General features: G+C 41.1%; 1 protein-coding gene across 4 annotated transcripts in view; it reads right to left on the bottom strand.

The window, feature by feature from the left end:
• LOC123024769 (high density lipoprotein binding protein) overlaps window positions 1–20,474 on the bottom strand; it is a 70,945-nt gene that overhangs the window by 20,831 nt on the left and 29,640 nt on the right. For all 4 annotated transcript variants that reach the window (XM_044432913.1, XM_044432909.1, XM_044432911.1 and 1 more), the window contains 14 exons: window positions 18,985–19,139; window positions 18,146–18,361; window positions 16,034–16,240; window positions 14,384–14,599; window positions 12,944–13,150; window positions 12,479–12,586; window positions 11,782–11,886; window positions 11,190–11,268; window positions 8,185–8,324; window positions 7,801–7,905; window positions 6,848–6,961; window positions 4,383–4,469; window positions 4,121–4,252; window positions 1,348–1,566 (listed from right to left, as the gene is read on the bottom strand). In XM_044432913.1, coding sequence (XP_044288848.1) covers window positions 1,348–1,566; window positions 4,121–4,252; window positions 4,383–4,469; window positions 6,848–6,961; window positions 7,801–7,905; window positions 8,185–8,324; window positions 11,190–11,268; window positions 11,782–11,886; window positions 12,479–12,586; window positions 12,944–13,150; window positions 14,384–14,599; window positions 16,034–16,240; window positions 18,146–18,361; window positions 18,985–19,139 — 2,090 coding nt within the window. The remainder of the gene's footprint in view (window positions 1–1,347; window positions 1,567–4,120; window positions 4,253–4,382; window positions 4,470–6,847; window positions 6,962–7,800; window positions 7,906–8,184; window positions 8,325–11,189; window positions 11,269–11,781; window positions 11,887–12,478; window positions 12,587–12,943; window positions 13,151–14,383; window positions 14,600–16,033; window positions 16,241–18,145; window positions 18,362–18,984; window positions 19,140–20,474) is intronic.

Here is a 20,474-nt window from a genome sequence, read left to right as displayed (position 1 = left end):
GATGTCAGACAGGATTTCTCAATAGTAGAGTTGCAAGTTAGTTATTACCAGAAAAAGAACACACTTGGGGAAGAGCCACAGCTTTGTGATTATGGCATTCATACCTTACAGAAGCAAGCCCAGACAAGACCTTTGCTTGAGATTCTGGAGTGCCGAAGCTGGTCAGGATATACAGTGCTAAGTTAGATACATCCCTAGCTTAACTTGGTATAAGAGAACACTTTGTATCTCAAGCTGAGCAACAACCTAAAGTAACCCAACATTGAACAGGCTTTGAAGTAGTCCATCTCTTTCAAGAAGAAGCCATGGTTTTGGCTCCGTGATAGATACGGATTTTGCATGCAAAAGGTCATAGGATTGATCACAGGCCTCCCCAGATAGGTTTCTATGTAAACTCTACTCTATAAACCTAGAACACCAGAAGCAACCAGTAACACAGGCTCATCATCTTTTCATAGCTTGCAACATTTCACACAATCAGAGCTACATCAGAGAAATGAGTAGGACTTCAATACCCTATTACCAAGTAGAACAAAGCCCTTTTCATCTGAGTAGCAAAAAACTTTTTCTTATTTCATTTGAAACTTAATTTGCACCCCACTGTCATACTGAACAGCTACCTGAAAATGACTACCTGGTCTATCACAGAATGAGGTTATTAAGAGCTGTTGTACCAATTATCTTCATGAATCACAGTTCTTAATAGCTGACTTGCACTAGTCTCAACACCCTCTCTGACAAGCAGAATAAGCTGATATTGACATTAAAAACTCCCAATAAAAGCTAATTAGTAGCCACACTAATCAGAGCAACAGAAACAGAGGGAATGAGGGAGGCAATCAAAGCAGCCTAAAAGCTTTGCTGAAGGAAGAAGCCTTGGCCTGGTGCCTAAAACCCAATAAGGAGTGAGGTGACCTTCTTAAAGGAGTTCCAGGGGTTCGGCCTCACCATAAATACCACCCTGTCTGGAGTCACTACCCAATAAGGACACAGGAAGTAGGATCTCAAAGGAAGATGTTAATGTATGGGTATGTGTGCACAAAAATAGATGCTTCTTAACATGATTAATGGGCATCTATACTGTGCTCTCCTTACTGCCAGCATGAACCTACCCTCCATGTGTGTAGAGAATCGAACTCCCATCACCCACAATCCACATGCTCAATGAACCTGCTGACTGGGGAGAATAGCAGCTAGAATGCAACACGTGTAGCTTAGGGAATGCCTCTCCAACTTCTAACTATATTTCAATATAAAAATTGTGCTCTGACAAGACATTCAAAGCTATACACAGGAACTGTGTGGCCAATACCTGTTTTGCTTTTTTTTAACCTCCTTGGTTCTTACCTTCTCTTCTGCGAGCTGCAGGAGCTGTTTCTTGGCCTTCTCAACATCTTGGGCAGGGCCTCTGATGATGACTGTATCACTCCCCGAGCCTTCAGTGGGGAAGTGGATGTGAACCCCACCACACTCTTCCATGATAGAGCGGATGAAACGACCTTTGGCACCAATAAGTGAATTGTGTAACTTGGAAGGGATGGAAACCTCCACCTCTGTAATGTTAGCCTATGGGAGTGGTACAGAGGAGAGAGAAAAAACATGAATGCCATTTTTCCCCCTCCACTCACCTGGAAAGACAGTACAAACGTACAAAGAATTTCTCTTCCTCAACTGAACTCAGGAAAGTCCCACTTATTCAAAGCTCAAACTGACTGGAACGCAGGGGGAGGATCTGGGACACTTGTTGACACATCCAGCTGCTTCTTGGCACATGACAGCCAGTGAACGCACCAAGCCGTATTATCCCCTCGGAAGCACTCTTATTTGCTTCAAAGCAGTGTTCTATGGATTGCCCTACTTGTAGTAAAAGGAATAAAAACTGCTTTCAAATGTATGACTTGGTCAGAAGTTTAATAGGTAGACAATATACTAAGTTGCAAAATCCTGTCCTTTCATAGCATTTAAAATGTTAACTGGAGGTCTCCAACTCACTGAATGCTGAACACACCTAATGGCCCATGAAAGAGGTGGAGAGGGGCAGATCTCTGAAGTTCAGTGCTTCAGCAAAACATCCACAAGTGCATCTGTTTGTTCAACCTCAAATATCAAATGCATTAGCTAAAAATTTGGTTGGCTGCACAGTACAAGAGATGCTCCCTTTTCTATATGCCATTCATGATGAGTTGTTGTGTTATTCAAACTGGGTGTGTTTTCCACAGGATGGGTTATTTTTCTCAAAGAACTCATGGCTTGTTGTTCATTTGCATGGTAGGTTGCCACATTTGCCAAATCAACCAAAGAGTCACTTGGCGAGTGGCAAAAAGCCGGTGTTGCTCCTTCAGTCTCACAAGTGCTGCTTTTTACCTCATTCACCAGTGACTGCTACTTCACCAATGTCCATATGGCACTTCATAGGGACCATCACTTGTTTGCCATCAGTTTTGTTTTCCCTTGAGGGTTGTGGGTGCACTCAAATGGGACCATTTAAAAAAATTATAATTTTCCCATTCTTTCACAAGTGCACAGATTCACCTGACCAGTATGTGTAGGATTGCCTTGTCCATTTCCATGTACACTTTAGTGTCAAATGGAAGGCAGAAGTTACAGAAGTAGGCACACCAAAGTGGGGTGGCAGAGTGTTGACTAATGGTTGTCAGAACCCTCTTCCCATTCAACAACTCCCTAAGTCCTCAGCAAGTCTAGAACAGGGAAATATTAATTTCTCACTCTTTTCTCAAAGCAGTTTTACTGCACTTTAGGGTGGTGGAGGGAAGGGACCCATTATCTCCCCTTCCTGGACTTGCTGAAGACAGGGGAAGAGCTCAGTGGGAGGAGGATACTGACAAATAAGAGGATTTCCTTTCTGGGAGATTCCGTGTCCCCACTCCCCATGGTATACTTACAGGCTTTCACATTTTTATCCTTTTCCAGGGCTTCTCAACTGCACACATAGATTTCTCCTCCCCCTTAGTATTATTCTGATCTCTATCTACAATCTTGCCTTTTTAAAATTTCCCTACTCCATTTTCATGCTCCCTTTGAGGGGTAAAATATGCAAGGAAATTTGTAAGAAAGGACTATACATATTGAGCTGGTCAAAGTTCCTGGGAACATTAAAATACAATCATAATACATGGTCCAATCTGCATATTCTTGAAACAGCCAGATAAAGTGGTGAATGAAAGGGTGGCAATCTGAGTGGGGAGGATGCTGGAACAAGGAGACAAGGAAGGTTACATAGAGGCACCTAAGATACGCACTGGGACCAGCTAGAGGACTGAGTGGGAGAACAAGCTACAGCAAGCCCAATCGTCCACTGGGAATATTGTGAGTTGTTCTGTGAACACCCGACTCACCATGGATTATCTGTAGGGTGGTTTAGTACATTCTGTGAATGCAAGCCCTCTCCATAGCATGGATTTTGTCAACTGAGATTAACAGACGCTGTTAAGAGTTTTCATCTTATGGTGCAAATAATGTTTTAATTTTTTGAATGGAGTGGGAGAGGGGCATCTATATGTTGTGTATTTATTTACTAATTCAGTGCATTTGAATGGTGCTGAAGTAGTTCTGCAAATACTGTGAACCAACAGAAGGATGAACAAATGGGTCCTAGGTCAAATCAAGTCAGAACTTTCTGTGGAAGTAAAAATGACACTGAAGCTGTTGTACTTCAGGCACATGGTGAGAAGGCAGGACTCACAGGAGAAGGTAATAATGCTAGGGGAAGTTGAAGGAAGAAGAGGACAAAGGTGAAGAAATCAGGAGGGATTGATTCCATAAAGGAAGCCACAACTTTGTGTTTAGAAGAGCCGAGTAAGGATATCAAGGACAAGACATTAATTCATAGGGCTAGCATAAGTCAGGGATGACATAATATACATTTATTTAATCTACATTTATTTACACTTTTAAAATTTCTGGGATGGCAATTCACCTCATGTCCTCAGAAAATGGCACAAAACTGAATTTGGCCCCTAGGCTGAAAGAAGTTCCCCACCTACGCTTTAAAGAAATCGAATCAACCTGCATGCAATTGTCTTCTTCACTGAAATTGGTAATATATCATTTATATCTGCCTCTAGCTGAAACAACTTCGAATAAACTACGTTTCTCATACCAATTCTTTCTGGATGGAGAGAATGCGGTTGCGAGCAGCTTCACAATTGGCTCTTTTCCCTGTGATGACAATAGTCTCTGAATTGCTGTTCTCTGCTGGGAGATCAATCTTAGTGTTGCATTCTTCACGGATCTACAGTGAAAATGAACCATAGAAAATGAACCATTAAAAGATGGCATGGAAAGCTTCCTGGGGAAGCTCTTATGAACGCTCAGAAAAAATGGGAAAGCAGGGGTAACAAGATAGATCAAAAAAGTCCCACCTTTTTGATATTTGCACCTCCTTTGCCAATTATGTTCTTGTGGAATTGCTTGAAGATTGGAACCGAAATAGAATAGCTGTTTTCAACCTTGCAAAGAAAAAGCCAATGCAATAAGCAAACCATGGATACAAACTCATATCAGCAATTGAAACTTTACCTATGTTTTACCCACTTCTCTCTTAATACCTACAAGGAGCCCTATTCAATATTAACTGTATCTACAGATGTTAGCCCATCCCAAAGATGCCAGCAACAAACTGAAAAGTGGCAAGGATTCAGGTGGTAGGAAAATACCCTTGCAAGAAAAGGCTGGAGTGTTAGGCTGAAGTATCTAATGATCTTGGTACCGAAAGAAGATTTATTTAATGGTTGTGTTCACATGACATGATAAAGCAATCCTGTAAATAAGCTGTGCACATGGGTCATTTCTGGAATAACACACAGTGTGTCCCACAGAAAACTGAGTTCACTGTGGACTCCCCTACTCCATCCCCCTCAGTCCTCCACCGGGTATCCCACGGCACTCAGCAGCTGAAGCCACATTGTCTCTTTTCTGTGTTCTGATCATGAACTTTTGTTTTGCATTTGTTACAGCAATTGTTCAGGTTTTTTTGAAACCATTTTTTCTACTTTCATGGTGATAGCCAGTGACATCATTCCAAAGTGCCGAAACAACATATCAGAAAGGCTGTCACTAGTTTATCACCTATATTCATTTAGTATTTTGAGAGTTCACAAATATTTTTTGATTTTTCAGTCTTACACAAGTACAGTGTTGTACACTTTTGAGTAATTGAAATGAACATATTCTGGTAGATGCCCGTTATTAAATACAGTAGGTACCAGCTATGGACATTAACTTAGAGAAGCTGCAAATCAGTTTATTTTGCATTCTATTTGACAGTTGTAAAGGGAAAGCAAGTCTGCAGGGGATCTTTGCTCATGAAAGGGAGTGGCAAGTTGATCAACCCACTTGTGGTGAGATCCTGTGGCTTTTTTGGTTGGTGCTGACTTCTCACAGAAGGCACTTACTAAGACACTGACCAGGCAAGGCTTCGCATTTCAAGTGGTTAGAATGGAACACTGGAACAACTCTGAAGAACCAACCAATCCTCCCCACCACACAAAAAATGTTAACAAAAACATTTGTGCACATTTCCGGTACTATTTTTAGTTGGTGGCAAATCAGTGAAGGTCACTCCAATGTGCCACTTGGGGACTTTGGAAGGGTCGTCACTTTGGAGATTGTAAAAACTGATTTCCAAACAAAATGTGCGGTGGAGGGAAAGGAAGAAAGCCACAACTACTGTAAAAGGAATTGTGATCATAGCAGGGAGAACTTTCTACCTCAAGATGGGTTATGATGCACAGGTCCCTGGATACCTGTGGGAGGACAAAGGGGAAAGGAACAGGAAACAATACAGAGTGAACCTGATTGACTGCTGGGTGTACTATGGGTTGTTCCACAAACAATTCACAAAATGTAGCCTATTTGCAGGGTGGATTGCTATAGTGCTTAATTACTATATGGAGTTGGCTGCCACAAAATATAGGGATGGCCATTAGCTTAGATGGCTTTAACATTAGACAAATCCATGAAGGGCAGGTCTGCAGATGGGTATTAGACACTACAGTAAATTTATCTTCAAGAAAATCTTCAGCAGAATGTAACATTGTGGGGAGGGGCAAAAGGAGGAAAAGGCTATTGCTTTCAGGTTTCCTGGAAGCCATCCTGACTTCTCCAGTGGTGGAGACATTTACATAATGGTCCTTTTGGTGCTAAGCCTTTTTATCTTCACAGGCATTTTAAGAACTCTTTTTGGTACATTAAGTTCATGGCACTTTTTGCTGCTAGTTTTCACTGATTTTATGTTCTATAGTGTTTTAACTATATGTCAAAGACTTTACCTCAGTTTTATTATATGCTGTGTTTAGGTTTGTTTTGTCTGTTTTTAATGTATTATACAGAACACACAGAACATGGGTTATTGGACAATTTAAAAATCAATCAAATCAAATCTGGTTGGCCTCTGTGGGAAAAATTATGCTGGATCTTCATGGCTTTTCTTATGTTTTAACACTACACAGAGTGCACTTGCACCCTAGAAAATTTCTTTTATGTGTGTTTAGGGCTAACACACTGAGAGGCTGGGAAGAATAAAGAAAAAGAAGATAAAGGAAGCAAGTGTTACTAAGGCTAATTAATCACTGGAATGTTTCTGAGGCGGAAATAAGTTTTCTGGCCAATGCATTTCTTAAACCAACATTGGATACTCTTTTAAGGGACAGGTACAACTTAGTAAACTTTCTATAAAACAGATAAAGCAATCTCAACTAGTAGTAGTATGTGGAAGAGCAAACCATCTTGATCACTTAAAGTGCACCAATTTTTTACAGTTATCTACAGTCCTGATGTAATTAAGAAGTTGTAAAAGAGTGAACACCAAAGACAAACAGTCTCCTACCAGATCCGCCACCATCTTCTGCATGTACTTTGTGCATTTTTCCACCTCATTCTTGGGACCTCTAAGTTGGACAATGTCACTCTTTTGTGAAGGATCTGGGAAATTGATAATAACCTGAAAGAAATATTCAACCCATGCTAAGTTTTTACAGGTGAGTTTCCAGTAGCTATTTGCATACTGCAGAATTCACAGTCCATCCAGTTTTCTTCTCTGCTCCAAGACAAGGCCATATACTGGTTATTTCTATGCAACACCTTGATCATCCTGTTTGGGCTGCAGGAAGAAATTAACATTGGTTTGTTTTTGACTAGAATTTAACTAGTGTGCACCTTGCAGAACTGAATGTGGACTTGCAGAACTGAATTCAATTTGCTTTTGAAAATCTGACCATGTGCTGTGATTTGGGCACGAACAAAATTGCATAGAAAAAAGCTGTAGATCAGAAAAGTGCATAGTAAAAATATAAGTTTTGTAAAAAAAAAATGCACAAATGCTTTTAGTCAATGAGAGAAAATGAGCACAATTGAAAAATGAATTCAGTTTTGAAAACCGTTTACTGAAATACAGATAAATTTTTGTTAGAGCAAAAAAAAAAAAAGGCTTGCAATGCAATGCAGGCTCAACAAAAAATGAGGCGTGCAGTGCAAACTGGAATATCCCAAGGATCTTAAGTTTTCCTGATCTGCATGTATTAGGGGTAGAGGGAAAGAAAGAATGCTTAAGATGACCTCCTTTGTGAGAGTCATCTAGGCCTATATGTTTTTTCTCAAAATCAAGACATCGGTGGGAGTTCCTCTGCAGCTACAACAAAGCCTGCTTCACCTTCAGCCAAGTCTATAAAGAGAGGGATGAGTCAGAAATGCACGGAAGCCATCAATGACAAACCACTAGGAGCAGGATAATCTATACATATAAAATGAATATAAATGTATTTTAAACAAATCTTTTGTTACCTCTGGAAATTTATCCCGGGTATCCCGAATTCGTTCACCCTTCTGACCTATGATAGTTCTATGGAATTTCTGTTCAATGATCAGGTCCTTGGTACGTTCATTTTCCTGAAAAAAATATATCTGAAATATAGTCCCCATGATGACTATAATAGTCAACCTTCCCAGTTTCAGGAAGTGTAGTGTATGTTGCCCTTTATTCATCCACACACTATAATGGGTGGTTTATCAACTAGTCAAACTGCATTGTTTGAAACTCACTAGTATCATCATACCAATTTGTCACCCAGGTACAGAAAGAACTTCCTTGGTGCATATAAGAAATGTTGGTGGAAATCCTTGTTAATAATTAAGCATTCCCCATCCAGACATGATCCAATGGCTTACCATACGTGATGCGAGTTCCAGCAGCTCTCTTTTGGCCTCTAGAACTCCCTGAGGATCTCCTTCAATCCTGATGTGGTTGCTCTTTTCATTGTCTGGAGGGATTCGCACAGACACTTTGTACTGATCCTTAATCCTGTTGACTGGAAAAAAAAACACATTCTGCTAAGAACACCTATTCATTGCATCAGTTGGGCTGTAGCCACAAACTTTCTTGCCACCCGTGAAATAACATGCATTTTCTCCAGTCACCACTGCATCAATCTCTATCCTCTCACATCTGTCTTCCCACTACACTACCCTATGTGCCTATCTCACCACCCACTCTGCCTGGCCTCCCTTCCTTGTCTGCTTAGTTTTTCTGTCTCCCTCCTTCCCAACTCGCATCTCTTCTGCTTAGCTACCACACTGTTGCTGTCACTTCTGCCAACTCCTGTTCTTCAGGTGGCAAAGCTCTCTGAAAGAGCCACATTGGCCAGAGAAGTGGCTAGAGTGGTTCTTCAGAGACACAGCCACACCCAAATGCATGGCTCAGAGCCAGGCATTGTGAGAAACATGTCCCTGGCAGAAAGAGGTTCCAATGACCTGTCCTTTTCCAGACATGCTAGTAGCTAGTTTCTGACATTCCTGCAGGAAGTGCTAACTGTCCGTTGTGCTAACTGTTGCTATTGCTACAGCAATCTAATGAGCACTGTGGATGCTGCAGAACAAAATAATCAGGAAAGTGGATGTGGGGAGACAACTGATTATCTCCAAATTATATGTTTCCAAGTTTGTACACACAAACTTCTCGAAGTAGGAACAAATTGTTTCTCAATACAGAACTCCCATTTTTGCAATCTATACATGGCAGTTGGGATGAACCCCTCCAGGATCTGCAGGCTTCCTCTCATGCTCGGCCCAGTATCACAAAGTGAGCTGCACAGAAAAGAAGTCTGCAAAGACTTGCGTATGCCCTGTTGCACAACCGGCAACCTTCCCTGCTGCTGCTGTTGGCAGTAGTGGGCCAGAAAAAGGGTGGTCTTTGCAGATGGTGCCCTGGCACAAGTGCTTGCAGTACCACTCTTCCACGCCACCACTATAATGGGCAGGTGCATTGCAAGCACACACACCAGATGTCATTCACATTCACCTTCTTCCCTGCCTGCTGTGATGGTAGCACAAAAGATCAGCGCTGTGAGTACGCACCAGGCACCATTCACAGCAACTGACTACTTCTCTGCCCACAGCTGCCAGCAACAGTGTGGAAATCAACTCCTAGTGAGCACCCCACAAATGCTATGAACACTTGTCAAGAATTTGGACTTATGGCCACTGCAAAATGGATTGGAATCTGGGGAGCCAAGCCCAGAGAATCCTCAAGTAAATCCCTTGTACATCTTCACTATTAATACATTACTAGCTTGCCAGGACAACTTGCTTCTAAGACTCCCCAGTGAATAACCAGAAATACAAAAGATGAAAATCTAGGCAGCTTATCTCTAATATAAATTGTGGACAGCAACAATACAGCAGCTTGCAGAGGTATTCTCCCCCTTTGACTTTTGCACATTTGTTGTGTTACAACCTGAAATTCAAATGGATTCGACTGGCACTGTTATTATTTGATGTACACAAGATACTCAACATAATGAAAGTACAAGACATTTTTATTGTGGCATAGTGGTAAAATAAGCAAATGTATTTAGGCACTTGTACCCCATTTGCTGTGACATGCCTAAATAAGCTGTGCTGCAACCCACTGCCTCCAAAAGTCATATATTCTAAGTAGCTGAGTGGTGTCCACCTCTGTGCAATTTCATCAGATTAAATACACCTGTCTCTAGAAGGCTGCAGAGTTTGTTGGAGGGCAGATCTAAACAGCAACATGCAGAGAAAGGAGCTATCAAAATAATTAAGAACACAAGAAAAGCTAAAGGTCCATCTAGTCCTGCATTCCATGCACATGGTGGCAAAACAGCTGCCCATAGAATCACTCAAGACCTCCACTTGCCCAAGCATTTGGTGTATGTATCATGCCACCTCTGGTGAAGAATAAATTTGTGCAGAGGTACCAAACTTGGCTGAGTTATACATAAAGACTACATACAAACAACCCCTAGCACCATTAAATCCATTTACAAACTTGAAAAAATATAGCTCAACTATGATTGCTGACAGAAGGTTATCAACCAAAACTCTGAAGGAGCTGGAGTGATCTACAGCTGAGCAATACCATCCCACTCTGAAGCATGGTAGTGGCAGCATCATGTTGAAGGGATGGTTTGCTTTGGCAGGAACTGGGAAAATGGTCAAGATTGAGGGTAGGATGAATGAAGCCAAAGATGAAACCTGTTTCAGTCTGCGACAGATCTGGGACCAGGGAGGTTCACCTTCCAGCAGGACAATGACACTAAGGATGTAGCCAAAGTAACACTGGAGTAGTTTAAAAACAAGAACCTAAATGTCTTACAATGGCCTGGACCATAATCTGATTGAGAATTTGTTGAAAGACTTGAAAGCTGCTGTTTAGTAAAGGTCCCCATATTACCAAACAGAGCTGGAGCAGCTATCCAAGATAAATGGGCAAACACTGCAGGAGCAGACAGACACAGCTGATACAGACTCACTGAAGACAATTTGCAGATGTAATAGGTGCCAAAGTTGCTTCTAACCAAGAACTGTCTTGGGGGTGAATAGGGTTTGTTTGTTTGTTTAAAACTTTTATATCCCACCCTTCACAATGTCTCAGGGCACATTACCCGAGTTATTTATTTATTGTAGCACAATGAAAATATCTTGTCCTTTCAATGTTCAGCATCTTGTATGCATCAAGCAGTAAGAAGGACAAGTAAATCTAGTTCAATTCCAGGTTGCAAAGTGGAAAACTCAAAAGAGAAGGGGGTAAATACTTCTACAAGGTACTGTATCTGTCTCTCTCTCTCTCCCTCTCCCTCTCTAACACACACACACACACACACACACACACACACAGACACACAGTGCTGATGAGCAAGTGCTTAACTCACTATTGGCTCCACTCTTTCCGATGAGATGCCTGTGGAATTTATGGTCGATATTGATTTCTGCATAATCCATCCGGTTGATCTATAAAGGGAATTCCATAGTTAGCCAAAGTCAGAAGCAATGGTATGCTCACAAACAAAAAATTAAAAAACAGGACAATATCAGACATGATACAATAGATAACTAACCACCATTACATCCAAATGTTCAACTGGGCTAATTAGCTCAAGCCTGAATAAAAAGCACACAGCTTGAGGACAACCAGCAGTTTCACCATGTCCTTACCCAGAACATGTTCTAAGACAGTCCTTTGTTCTCTTTATGGCCATTCCATTGAAAATCTTAACAGTCTCCTTTTGTTTCTGAGATTGCAGTCCTAAGCACACATACCAGATGTAAATCCCACTGACTTCAGTGGCTTTGCTTTGCAACAAAATGTAACCTGCATATTTACCCTAATTAGGAAGCAAAGATTTAAGACATGGTTTCTGAAATGGTTTATAAGACAGAATTATGCTGTATTTTGCAGTTTTGACATCCTGTTCGAAGTCAGATGACTTGTATACAATCAAATGTCATGGCTTATCAACTCACCAGATCTTTGACCATGCTCTCAATCTGTTCTTGAGCCATATTCACATCCTCAGTGGGACCCTCCAGAGTGATTTTATCTTCTCCTTCAGTGAATTCTATGTGAACCTTTTTGTAAGACAGAAAGTGCAGCAAGAGCATAATTACTGAAGTAGTTATGTAATGTCAGGGAAGTATATGTGTTTTTCCTCTTGCAAACTGAGAAGTTTCAACATATTATTTATATAGTTATTTTCTAAAGATGGAAAAGGTAAAGTCTCATGGACAGGAAGATGACTTAACCATGGCTGTATATTAATGAAATCTAGGCAACTGATTGATCATTAAAATTCTCTGTTGAGGCTTTTGCTCTAGAAAATGGCATCTTCTGACTAGGGACAGCTACCTGCCTAGCACCAAACAGTCTTTATAGTGGCACCCTGTTTGTAGAATTCACTTGAAAAATGTACCCTAACTTTGAGCAGACTTAAAAATCCATGAAGTGTTCTATATTAAACTGACCTATTATTTGTAATTTGGTCTCACATATGATGGTGTCTTGTGATTATTAAAAAAACAACTATGAGGCTCCTTTAGACTACTGTCTTCAAAACATACAGCTACATGAAGTATATACGCATACATTATTTTTGAGCCATTGTTCTCTAGCAACTCTTCAAACCCGATGTCAACGTGAAACATCTATCTCAGAACGTTTTACCTTTGGCATCTGTTGGGTGATTTTGGCCAGGTTTTGCCCTTTCTTGCCAATGATGAAACGATGAAGCCAAGAGGGGGCAGAGACAGAGGAGACTGTGAAACTGTTGGCCTAGAAAAGAGATTGTTGACCAGAAGAGCCATAAGATTTCAGAAACAATATATATTAACCGAATTGACACCCATCCCAATCCCAAATCCTTACTACAAGAATTTCAGGCAAGCTGTCAAACAGGAAAAATAAGCCTCCAGCAAGTCACAATGCCACAAAAAGTCGATCATATTATTGATTTAGGCTACCTATCATAAATATTTTATGCAGTGCTCATGGATGTATACATCTGAACACACTATATTTGTTCTGAATATCATCCCTGAGCAACTTAGCCATTCTAACGATCAAAAAAACCTTAATGTTCACCCTAAATAGAGGGTCCACAAAAGCCAAGCTGAGATGCACCCTGATTACCTTGGCATAGACTTCAGTCAGTGCCTGCCCAAGCTTTTCAGGTTCGCCACGCAGTATCACAGTCTCTGAGCTGCTGTCAGTGGGTGGGATCTCGACCGAAACTCCAGTTTTCTCCAAGATCTCCTGCAGGGAGTTCCCCTTGGGGCCGATAACATACTTGTGCTGGGACTTTTTCACCTCCACAGCAATGGTAGTAGTCTTCTTTTTCTGTAGGGAAAATATTTTTAATATTTATATACCACTTCTCTTTGTGCTTTACAATAAAACACAGTAAGATCAACAGTATATCAATCACAAATATTAGGGGAAAAGAAAGAGTGTGGAGGAATCACCAGACATACATGGGAAAAATCTCTTGGCCAAAACAGGTGCCCAAGGGGGACAGACAGGCACACACAGAAAATGTTTGGTCGGTGTATACTGAACAAACACTTAAGTAATTTAGTTAAGACTGCATCCCTTTTCTCCTCCTCCTTTTCTTTAGTGATATTCAGGGATTATTATTTAGCAGTAAGGTGACCGTGAGTGGGGCCATGCCAAGAAGCCTTGTCCCCAAAGTGGCTCATATAATCTAGCACCCTCCCCATGTCCCATTCACATGTATTGCACAAATTTCTGCAAGGAGGGAGTTTACTCTGTGGGGTTTTATGGCATAGGTATACGCACAAAACTTCCCCCTGCACAAACATTGATACCGCATGTGTGAATGCCAAAGGCCAAAGTTATTTGAGTTTTTTGTGAGTGAATCAAAGCAAAGGGAGAACCTGAGGCACAGCGAACATTGGTCAAAAGCAGACTGGCAAGAGAGCAGGGACTCTGCCCATTTATATGAGGGGTGGGGGAGCAGAGTTCCCACCAAAAACCGTTACAGCTGAGAGAATCTTCCTGCAAACAGGCACAGCACCCGCATGTGTGATGCAGAGAGACCACGACAAAGAATGTAGTACCTGAACAGGGTTTCTATATTTTTAAGATATGACAGAAAATGTGAGACAGATGATATCTGCGTGCATTTTAGTATCAAATACTGTGGGGTTTGGTTTTGCTATGGCCAGAATTCATACTTCTTTTGTCCAATTTTGATATGTTAATTTAATCAAATGAGCTGTGATTCTACCCTTGCCAGTAAGCAAAAATGCATTTATAAGCTGATGATTCTGAAGTCAGGATATTTAGACTAGCTCTAAAGGAGAATGTCAACAGCAAAAATTGCAGAAGGATAAGTGCTAGAAAAATGTGAACACTCTCCCTGTTCCAATTCACATCCTGTTCCAGCAGAAATGATAATTCAACTAGAACAAACTCAACAAAAATCAGAAGAAAAAGGCAGTAAACTTATCTACAGAGAGGGCAGAGAAAGGACCTGACATTTCTAAGAGCAGTTCTGGAAAGGCTGCCCAGTGTAATGTGGCACTACATGGAGACCATAGCAAACCGTACCTTCTCCTCATAGATCTTCTTAACACGAGCCACTGCTTGGGCCAGCTGCTCCTTCTCTCCAGTGAAGACTATCTCTGTCTTGTTAATGCTGGGAGGTGGGATGTTTATACGTGTCCCTGTCTCCTGCATGATCTCACTCACCAGCTTGTTGAAAGGACCAGCAATGAAAGGATGGTAAACCTTCTCTACCTCAAGCCTCTCTACTGCACGCTTATCCTGGAAAATTAATCAAACATAAAGATACAGATATAGATACTGACAGAAAACTTAACACAGTATTATTTAAAACACCATAAAAGTACATTTGAAGCCATTAGCAAAGGGCTAGCCCTGTTTTGTTTTGTTTTTTTACTGAGATTCCTATATTTCTTAGCATGATGCTTTTGAGACTGATGTTCATATGCCTGCAGCTTTTGCATATTCAGATTCCGAAACTTTATTTTTCAACATTCTATGGTGTACTCCAGAACCAGGTTGGGCTGGACTTCCATGGCCTGTTAAATATGAGCCTAAATTTAGCAAGGTTGTGAGAAGTGCTGACAAATATGGGAAAACAGGGTCTTGAAAATGGATGGAATTTAGAACAGAGCATCCAGGAGTACAAGGAAAACAAAAGCAGAAGGTGGGAGTGTACAGAATGATGTGAAACAAGTTATCTTGAAACTGCAGCAGTGTTTAGGTTTTAACAGTTCACATGAGCTAGATGATTTGGGAATGGCAGTGAATTTGATATGGCCTTGGACCTTTCCACAGCTGGGAACTGGCAAAAACACGAAAACCTCCTTGGGGACTGCTGAGACAGAAACAAACAGCACCCTAAATATAATACAGTATTCTTTGTATTGGTTTCCAAAAACAATACCAAAAAAATTCTCTAAAACAACCAGAAACCAAACAACAAAAAATGCCAACAAAAGAACAAAATACCAAAATTGGTGCAGTGTGGCTGTCAGGTGACTCACACAGAGCTGTTTCTCCCTCCCTGCCCATGGGAGGTGGCACCAGTGCACCTCCCATGAACGCAATGCCAACCAAAGAAGAGGTGGTAGAGCACACCAGCCCCCATGCCAGTCCGCAGTGAGCAGGATGTAACCCCCACACCCCCACGGGAATGGCAGGAAGTCTCCCACGGGCCGATGCTCGTCCACAGACCGGTGGTTCAAAACCACTGGCCTAGGACCCTTCTTGGGCAATGTTTGCATTTGCCTATTATATTCCACTGTCTGAAGAAGTCCCAGCCTAACTATCCTGAAATGGCCATAAATGCATGCATGTATGTATATAGAGTAAATTACAACCTCCTTACTGGAGTAACTTAAAGTAACTACTCAAAAGGGTATGGATTTAGCCACATTCTCAGAATTTCAAAGTTGCCCCATAGCAAAGTAGAGTGGACTGTGTACAGACTTAGGTCCTTCACAAGTTTTTATTTTGAGGATCGAGTGTTCTGATACCTCTGAGCAAGTGTACTGAGTAAGTCTCACTGAAGATAATTGAACTTGATTTTCAGATTATGGTACTTATTAGGACCACAGTCTAAAAACTAACAAGGAGAGTAAAATGGTGTATTTGCTCAGTGTAGGCTGTTCATCAAGAGGGGTTGTTAAATCAACTATTCCCAGAAACAGTGAAGGAGAACATATACCCTACCTGCTCAGCAGAGATCAGCAGGATCTCATGTCGAGCCTTCTCAATCCCTTCCTTGGTGCCGGTGATCTTGATCTGGTTACTGGAATCATCTGGACGGGGGATCTGGATCTTAGTGGCAGTTTTAAGCTCAAGGTCTTGCAGCTTCTCTCCATTTTTGCCAATGACAAAGCGGTGATGCTCCTTGGGAATACCCACCGTTGCTGAAGCCTACACAGAGATCAAGAGGAGGATGAAACTATAAGCCAGTTCCATTTCCAAAACACAACATGTTTCTCTATTATGTTAAAGGCTAGATTTACCAGTTCAGTAGCAGATAGTGCTCCTCTGCTTTGAATGCCATGATGGAGTGGCAAATATGAACAGATGCAACTTCTTCCACCATATAATGAAGCAGCAGTGAACAAAATTGTATGTGTCCAAGTTTGCCCTTATAAGCAACTGTTAGGGGCAGGAGACTTGTCCATATATTCAAGAGAATTAAAAGGTAGAGATTTTTTTCAACTGTGCTACTACAGGTTAGACACGGCAACTGTATGTTTGATTGCTTCTCGTGTATTAAAAATTAACAGAAATCCCTACCCAATTTTCCCATGTCCACTCAACTTTATTAGCTTCAACCCCAACATCTCTCTCTATCATACGATTTTTCTACATTCAGGGAAAAGTTTCTTTGGAAGAGTTGTAGGGCAGGGGAAAAGCACTCAAACATGCAAAGTCCTACCTTTTATTGAAGCTCTGAATCTTCATTAACAAAGGAAAAAATCCTCCAGACTTCAGACTGAAGTCAAACAATCCAGAAAAAAACACTTAACACTTGATGAACAAACTAGTCTGATTGTATGATCTAGAGCAAAGATGCACAACCATTTTGGCCCAGAGGGCTGCATCAGGTACCAGGCAATCACACATCCCTCACCCTAGCAACAACAGATCTTAGTGTTCCCTAGCCACTAAAGTGTTCCTTAACCACTGTACCCGATTCTTCCCACTCTCCTAAGAGGAAAAAAAATTATTTGGGTGGGCATCTGTGATTCTTGGTATGTAAATCTTGTTCTTACAGTATCCCCGGGAAACCTTATGCACTGCCCCCTGGGATGCTCCAGGGACAGTCTAGGAATGAGGCTTCAGGAATGACATAACCTGTCCCTACAGCATTTTTCTTCCTGCCCTTCATTCCACCTGTGGCTGATTTTGACAGCCTGTGTTGGACAAGCGGGAGTCACTAGTGGCCCTGCTGACTGCATTTGTTGCAATTATGATGAAAAGGCCTCAAGCTATTTACTAACATCTTTTCCAAACTTATTAAAATTATTTTTGAGAAAGTTACTAATATACTTGAGAGAGGACTTAAAGACAAAGTATTCACTACCAGAGCAGCTTGTGGAATTAATCAAGATGCCACCAAGCCCAGAAGATAAGAACCTTATCAAAGTCACTCAGCAACACCTTCCCACAATTACAGAGAGGCCCCAGAACTCTGACATTCTCACTACGATGACCTGTGTTGGTGCTTTACTCTCAAGAATGGGATCTGGAATTCACTACAGAAATTGCATCCAATGGTTGGGTTATCAGTGTGGCACTTTGTCACGAATGTTCTTGAAAATGCTCCAGAAAATGTATCTTAATGGAACAAATGTTCCCAAGCTGTGCTTTTTCCCAAAACATACTTCTACATGCATACAAAACTTTAATAAGGAAAGCATATTTAGCATTTACAAAACAAAGGGCTTTCCTTGTGGTGGTGCCTCAACTAAGAACACCCACCCCCAGAAAGCACACCTATACTCTTTAGTAAAAAAACAGGTTGTTTTTATAGAGCTAGATTAATAGATATATTCTATCAGTCATTTTAAATTTTATTTTAACTGGATGAAATAATTTCTATCCCTCTTATTTTTACTGTATTTATGTTAGGTTCTATACCTTTATTACTGTAATGGTTATCCAAATTTTGAATATACTACCCTGAAATACTCTTTTCGATGAAGGTATAGCATATAATGGATGGATGAAAGAAAGAAAGAAAGATACTCCAGTAAAAACTTTCTTAGACTTTATGAGGATGCAAACCTTAAGGTCATACAAGGAGAAGAAAGGACACACACTCACCTGTGTCTGAAGCCGAGCTACAATCTCCTTCCGAGCCTTCATCACTGCTTCTAGCTTGCCAGAGACCATAATTGAGAGTCCCTGATCCTTTGCAAGAGACAGTTCCAGGTGAGCCCCTGTCTTCTGCATGATGTCTAAGCAGATTTTGGCCTGCTCCCCCTCTCCAAATTGGTTCATGTCTTTGTACTTCCTCTCTTCCAGCGGCACATGGAATACCTGCTCAAACAATGTTTTGTTCAACTTAGAAGAACGTAAAACTTAAACCTTTTTTACTTATACAGACAAGACCAGACCAACTAAAATGGAGCCACTTAAGCTGCAATCCTACATCCATTTACTTGGAAGTAAGCCCCACTGAACCCACCCATAACACTGTACAGTCAGACACACAACTGATAAAAACCTAGACACAATATTTATTAATGGTGTGAATGAGAACACTACAAAAAAAGATACACCCTTTCAAATTAAAGTGACCTTCACAGGTCAAGGATTCTGCACACCTCTCTACTTTAGCCGAGGTGTTCCTCTGTAGCATCTCAGTTCAAGGCTACAATGCCAGTAACTAAATGGGGCTAGCCATTAAATAGGAATGTCTTACTCTACACCCACTGAATTCTCCTAAACTGCAGTGTCAGGCAAATGTTTCCTTCTTCCAAGCAAAAACTTTAGGCCTGGCCAATCAGACTTCCTGCTTTCTTCTCTGTTATACCATGATGGCAGGATTACTGCAATACACCAGTCCTCAAAGCTTACACCAAAGGGTTTCATTTTAAGTGCCTGATCTTTGTCCCATACAGAGGGTGTAAAAACACATTAGGGGTTCTCTTCATACTGACTTGGGTAATAACAGAAGCTTTGATTGGTCGGATTTTGCTCCAGGCACCAGCAGGTTCCTGGGCTGTCTCCAAACATGCTGCTTTCTCAGGAAGAGGGGGAAAGGCATCCTTGTAGGTTGGAGGATCATTCTCTTCTTCAGCATTTAAAGTTGCAACTAGAATGGAACAAGCAAGGAAACAATGAAGGAGTTCATGGACAGACAGTGAGCACCAGAATACCCTTTCCCAATTTTTAATATACTGATTTTACAGCAGAAAATTCGAATCACGTATCATTAGAATCACTGAATCAAAATTAAGCTATGTGCTCTTTGCTAAGCTGTCAGTGGTCAGTTTTACGTTCCAAAGAATAAGGAATCTCATATCTCTTGAAGAAATCAGAGTTTATCCTATTGCAAGAGATCTACTCACATACCTATTACCCTTGCACATCAAACCTTTTTCTCATTATAGTCAACAGCACTGTAGCAGACAGATTTATCATAAAGAACAAAGAGATGATCTATTCAATTATCTCTAATGTCAGAATGGCTCTCCTGAGAATTAACTCCAAGCTATTTACTGACACTAGCTGTTGTGCAGCAGACTAATTGATTTTCCCTTGCTTGTTTTGCTAATATTTTACTAGGATGGAAGGTTATTCAGGAATGCCTCTACTTTTACTTACTCACTGATCCCATTATGCTGCACCAAAGATCCGAGTCCTTGGCTGATTATACAACTTGTTTATGGTATCTTCACATAGTTTCATCCAATCTCTGCTTGAAACTATGGAACTCTATTGATAAGCCACTGCCTGACTTTATAACATTTATTAAACTCCATTTATTGTTCAGTCTACATCTGCCTGTAACCTGTGCTATTCTGAAGTAACAGAATATTTTATTGTTTTTATAGTCTCTTGATAAGAGTTGACTTGAACTGTATGAAAGAATTATGAAGTATAAAAAAGTGAGTAATCAGGGTTTCTGCTCATACACTGTACCTTGCTCAACGCAGCACTTTGAAGGTCACAGAAGAACAACAAATGCTTAATCATGTGGGTAGCTGCAAATGGTAATGCAATAGAACTAGGGCTGGAACAAACCCTGCAAGAATCTATCCCTCTAGGCAATCCTGGACATCTTCTTGTGCTAGGTCCAATCCTCCAAAATGAGTCAAACTGAGAGGAAGATTCCCAGTTGCCAAACTGACACTTCTGGCATCAGCTCAAGCTGCCTAAATGGCAGCTACACTTGGTGTGGGAGAGGAGTGCTGCTAACAGTTGCATAGGTTTCCTTTCCTGGCAAGCCCTTCACAACTAGCCTTCTATGGAGGCTGCACCTGATGTTGGAAAGTTGATGCTGCTTGTGCAGCATGTAGGGCTCAATTCTTGGTGAGCATCTCATGAAAGGTGGGTGTGCTCACTTGGAACTCAGACTCAGGGCTACTGCAAAGCAGTCTAGGGAGCCGTGCAGATAATCTGATGGGATTCCCAACCCTAAATGGAT

Source organism: Varanus komodoensis, unplaced genomic scaffold (assembly GCF_004798865.1).
Source record: "Varanus komodoensis strain SLA01 unplaced genomic scaffold, ASM479886v1 scaffold25, whole genome shotgun sequence".
Taxonomy (NCBI): Eukaryota; Metazoa; Chordata; class Lepidosauria; order Squamata; family Varanidae; genus Varanus; species Varanus komodoensis.
This window is presented reverse-complemented; position numbering and strand designations above follow the sequence as displayed.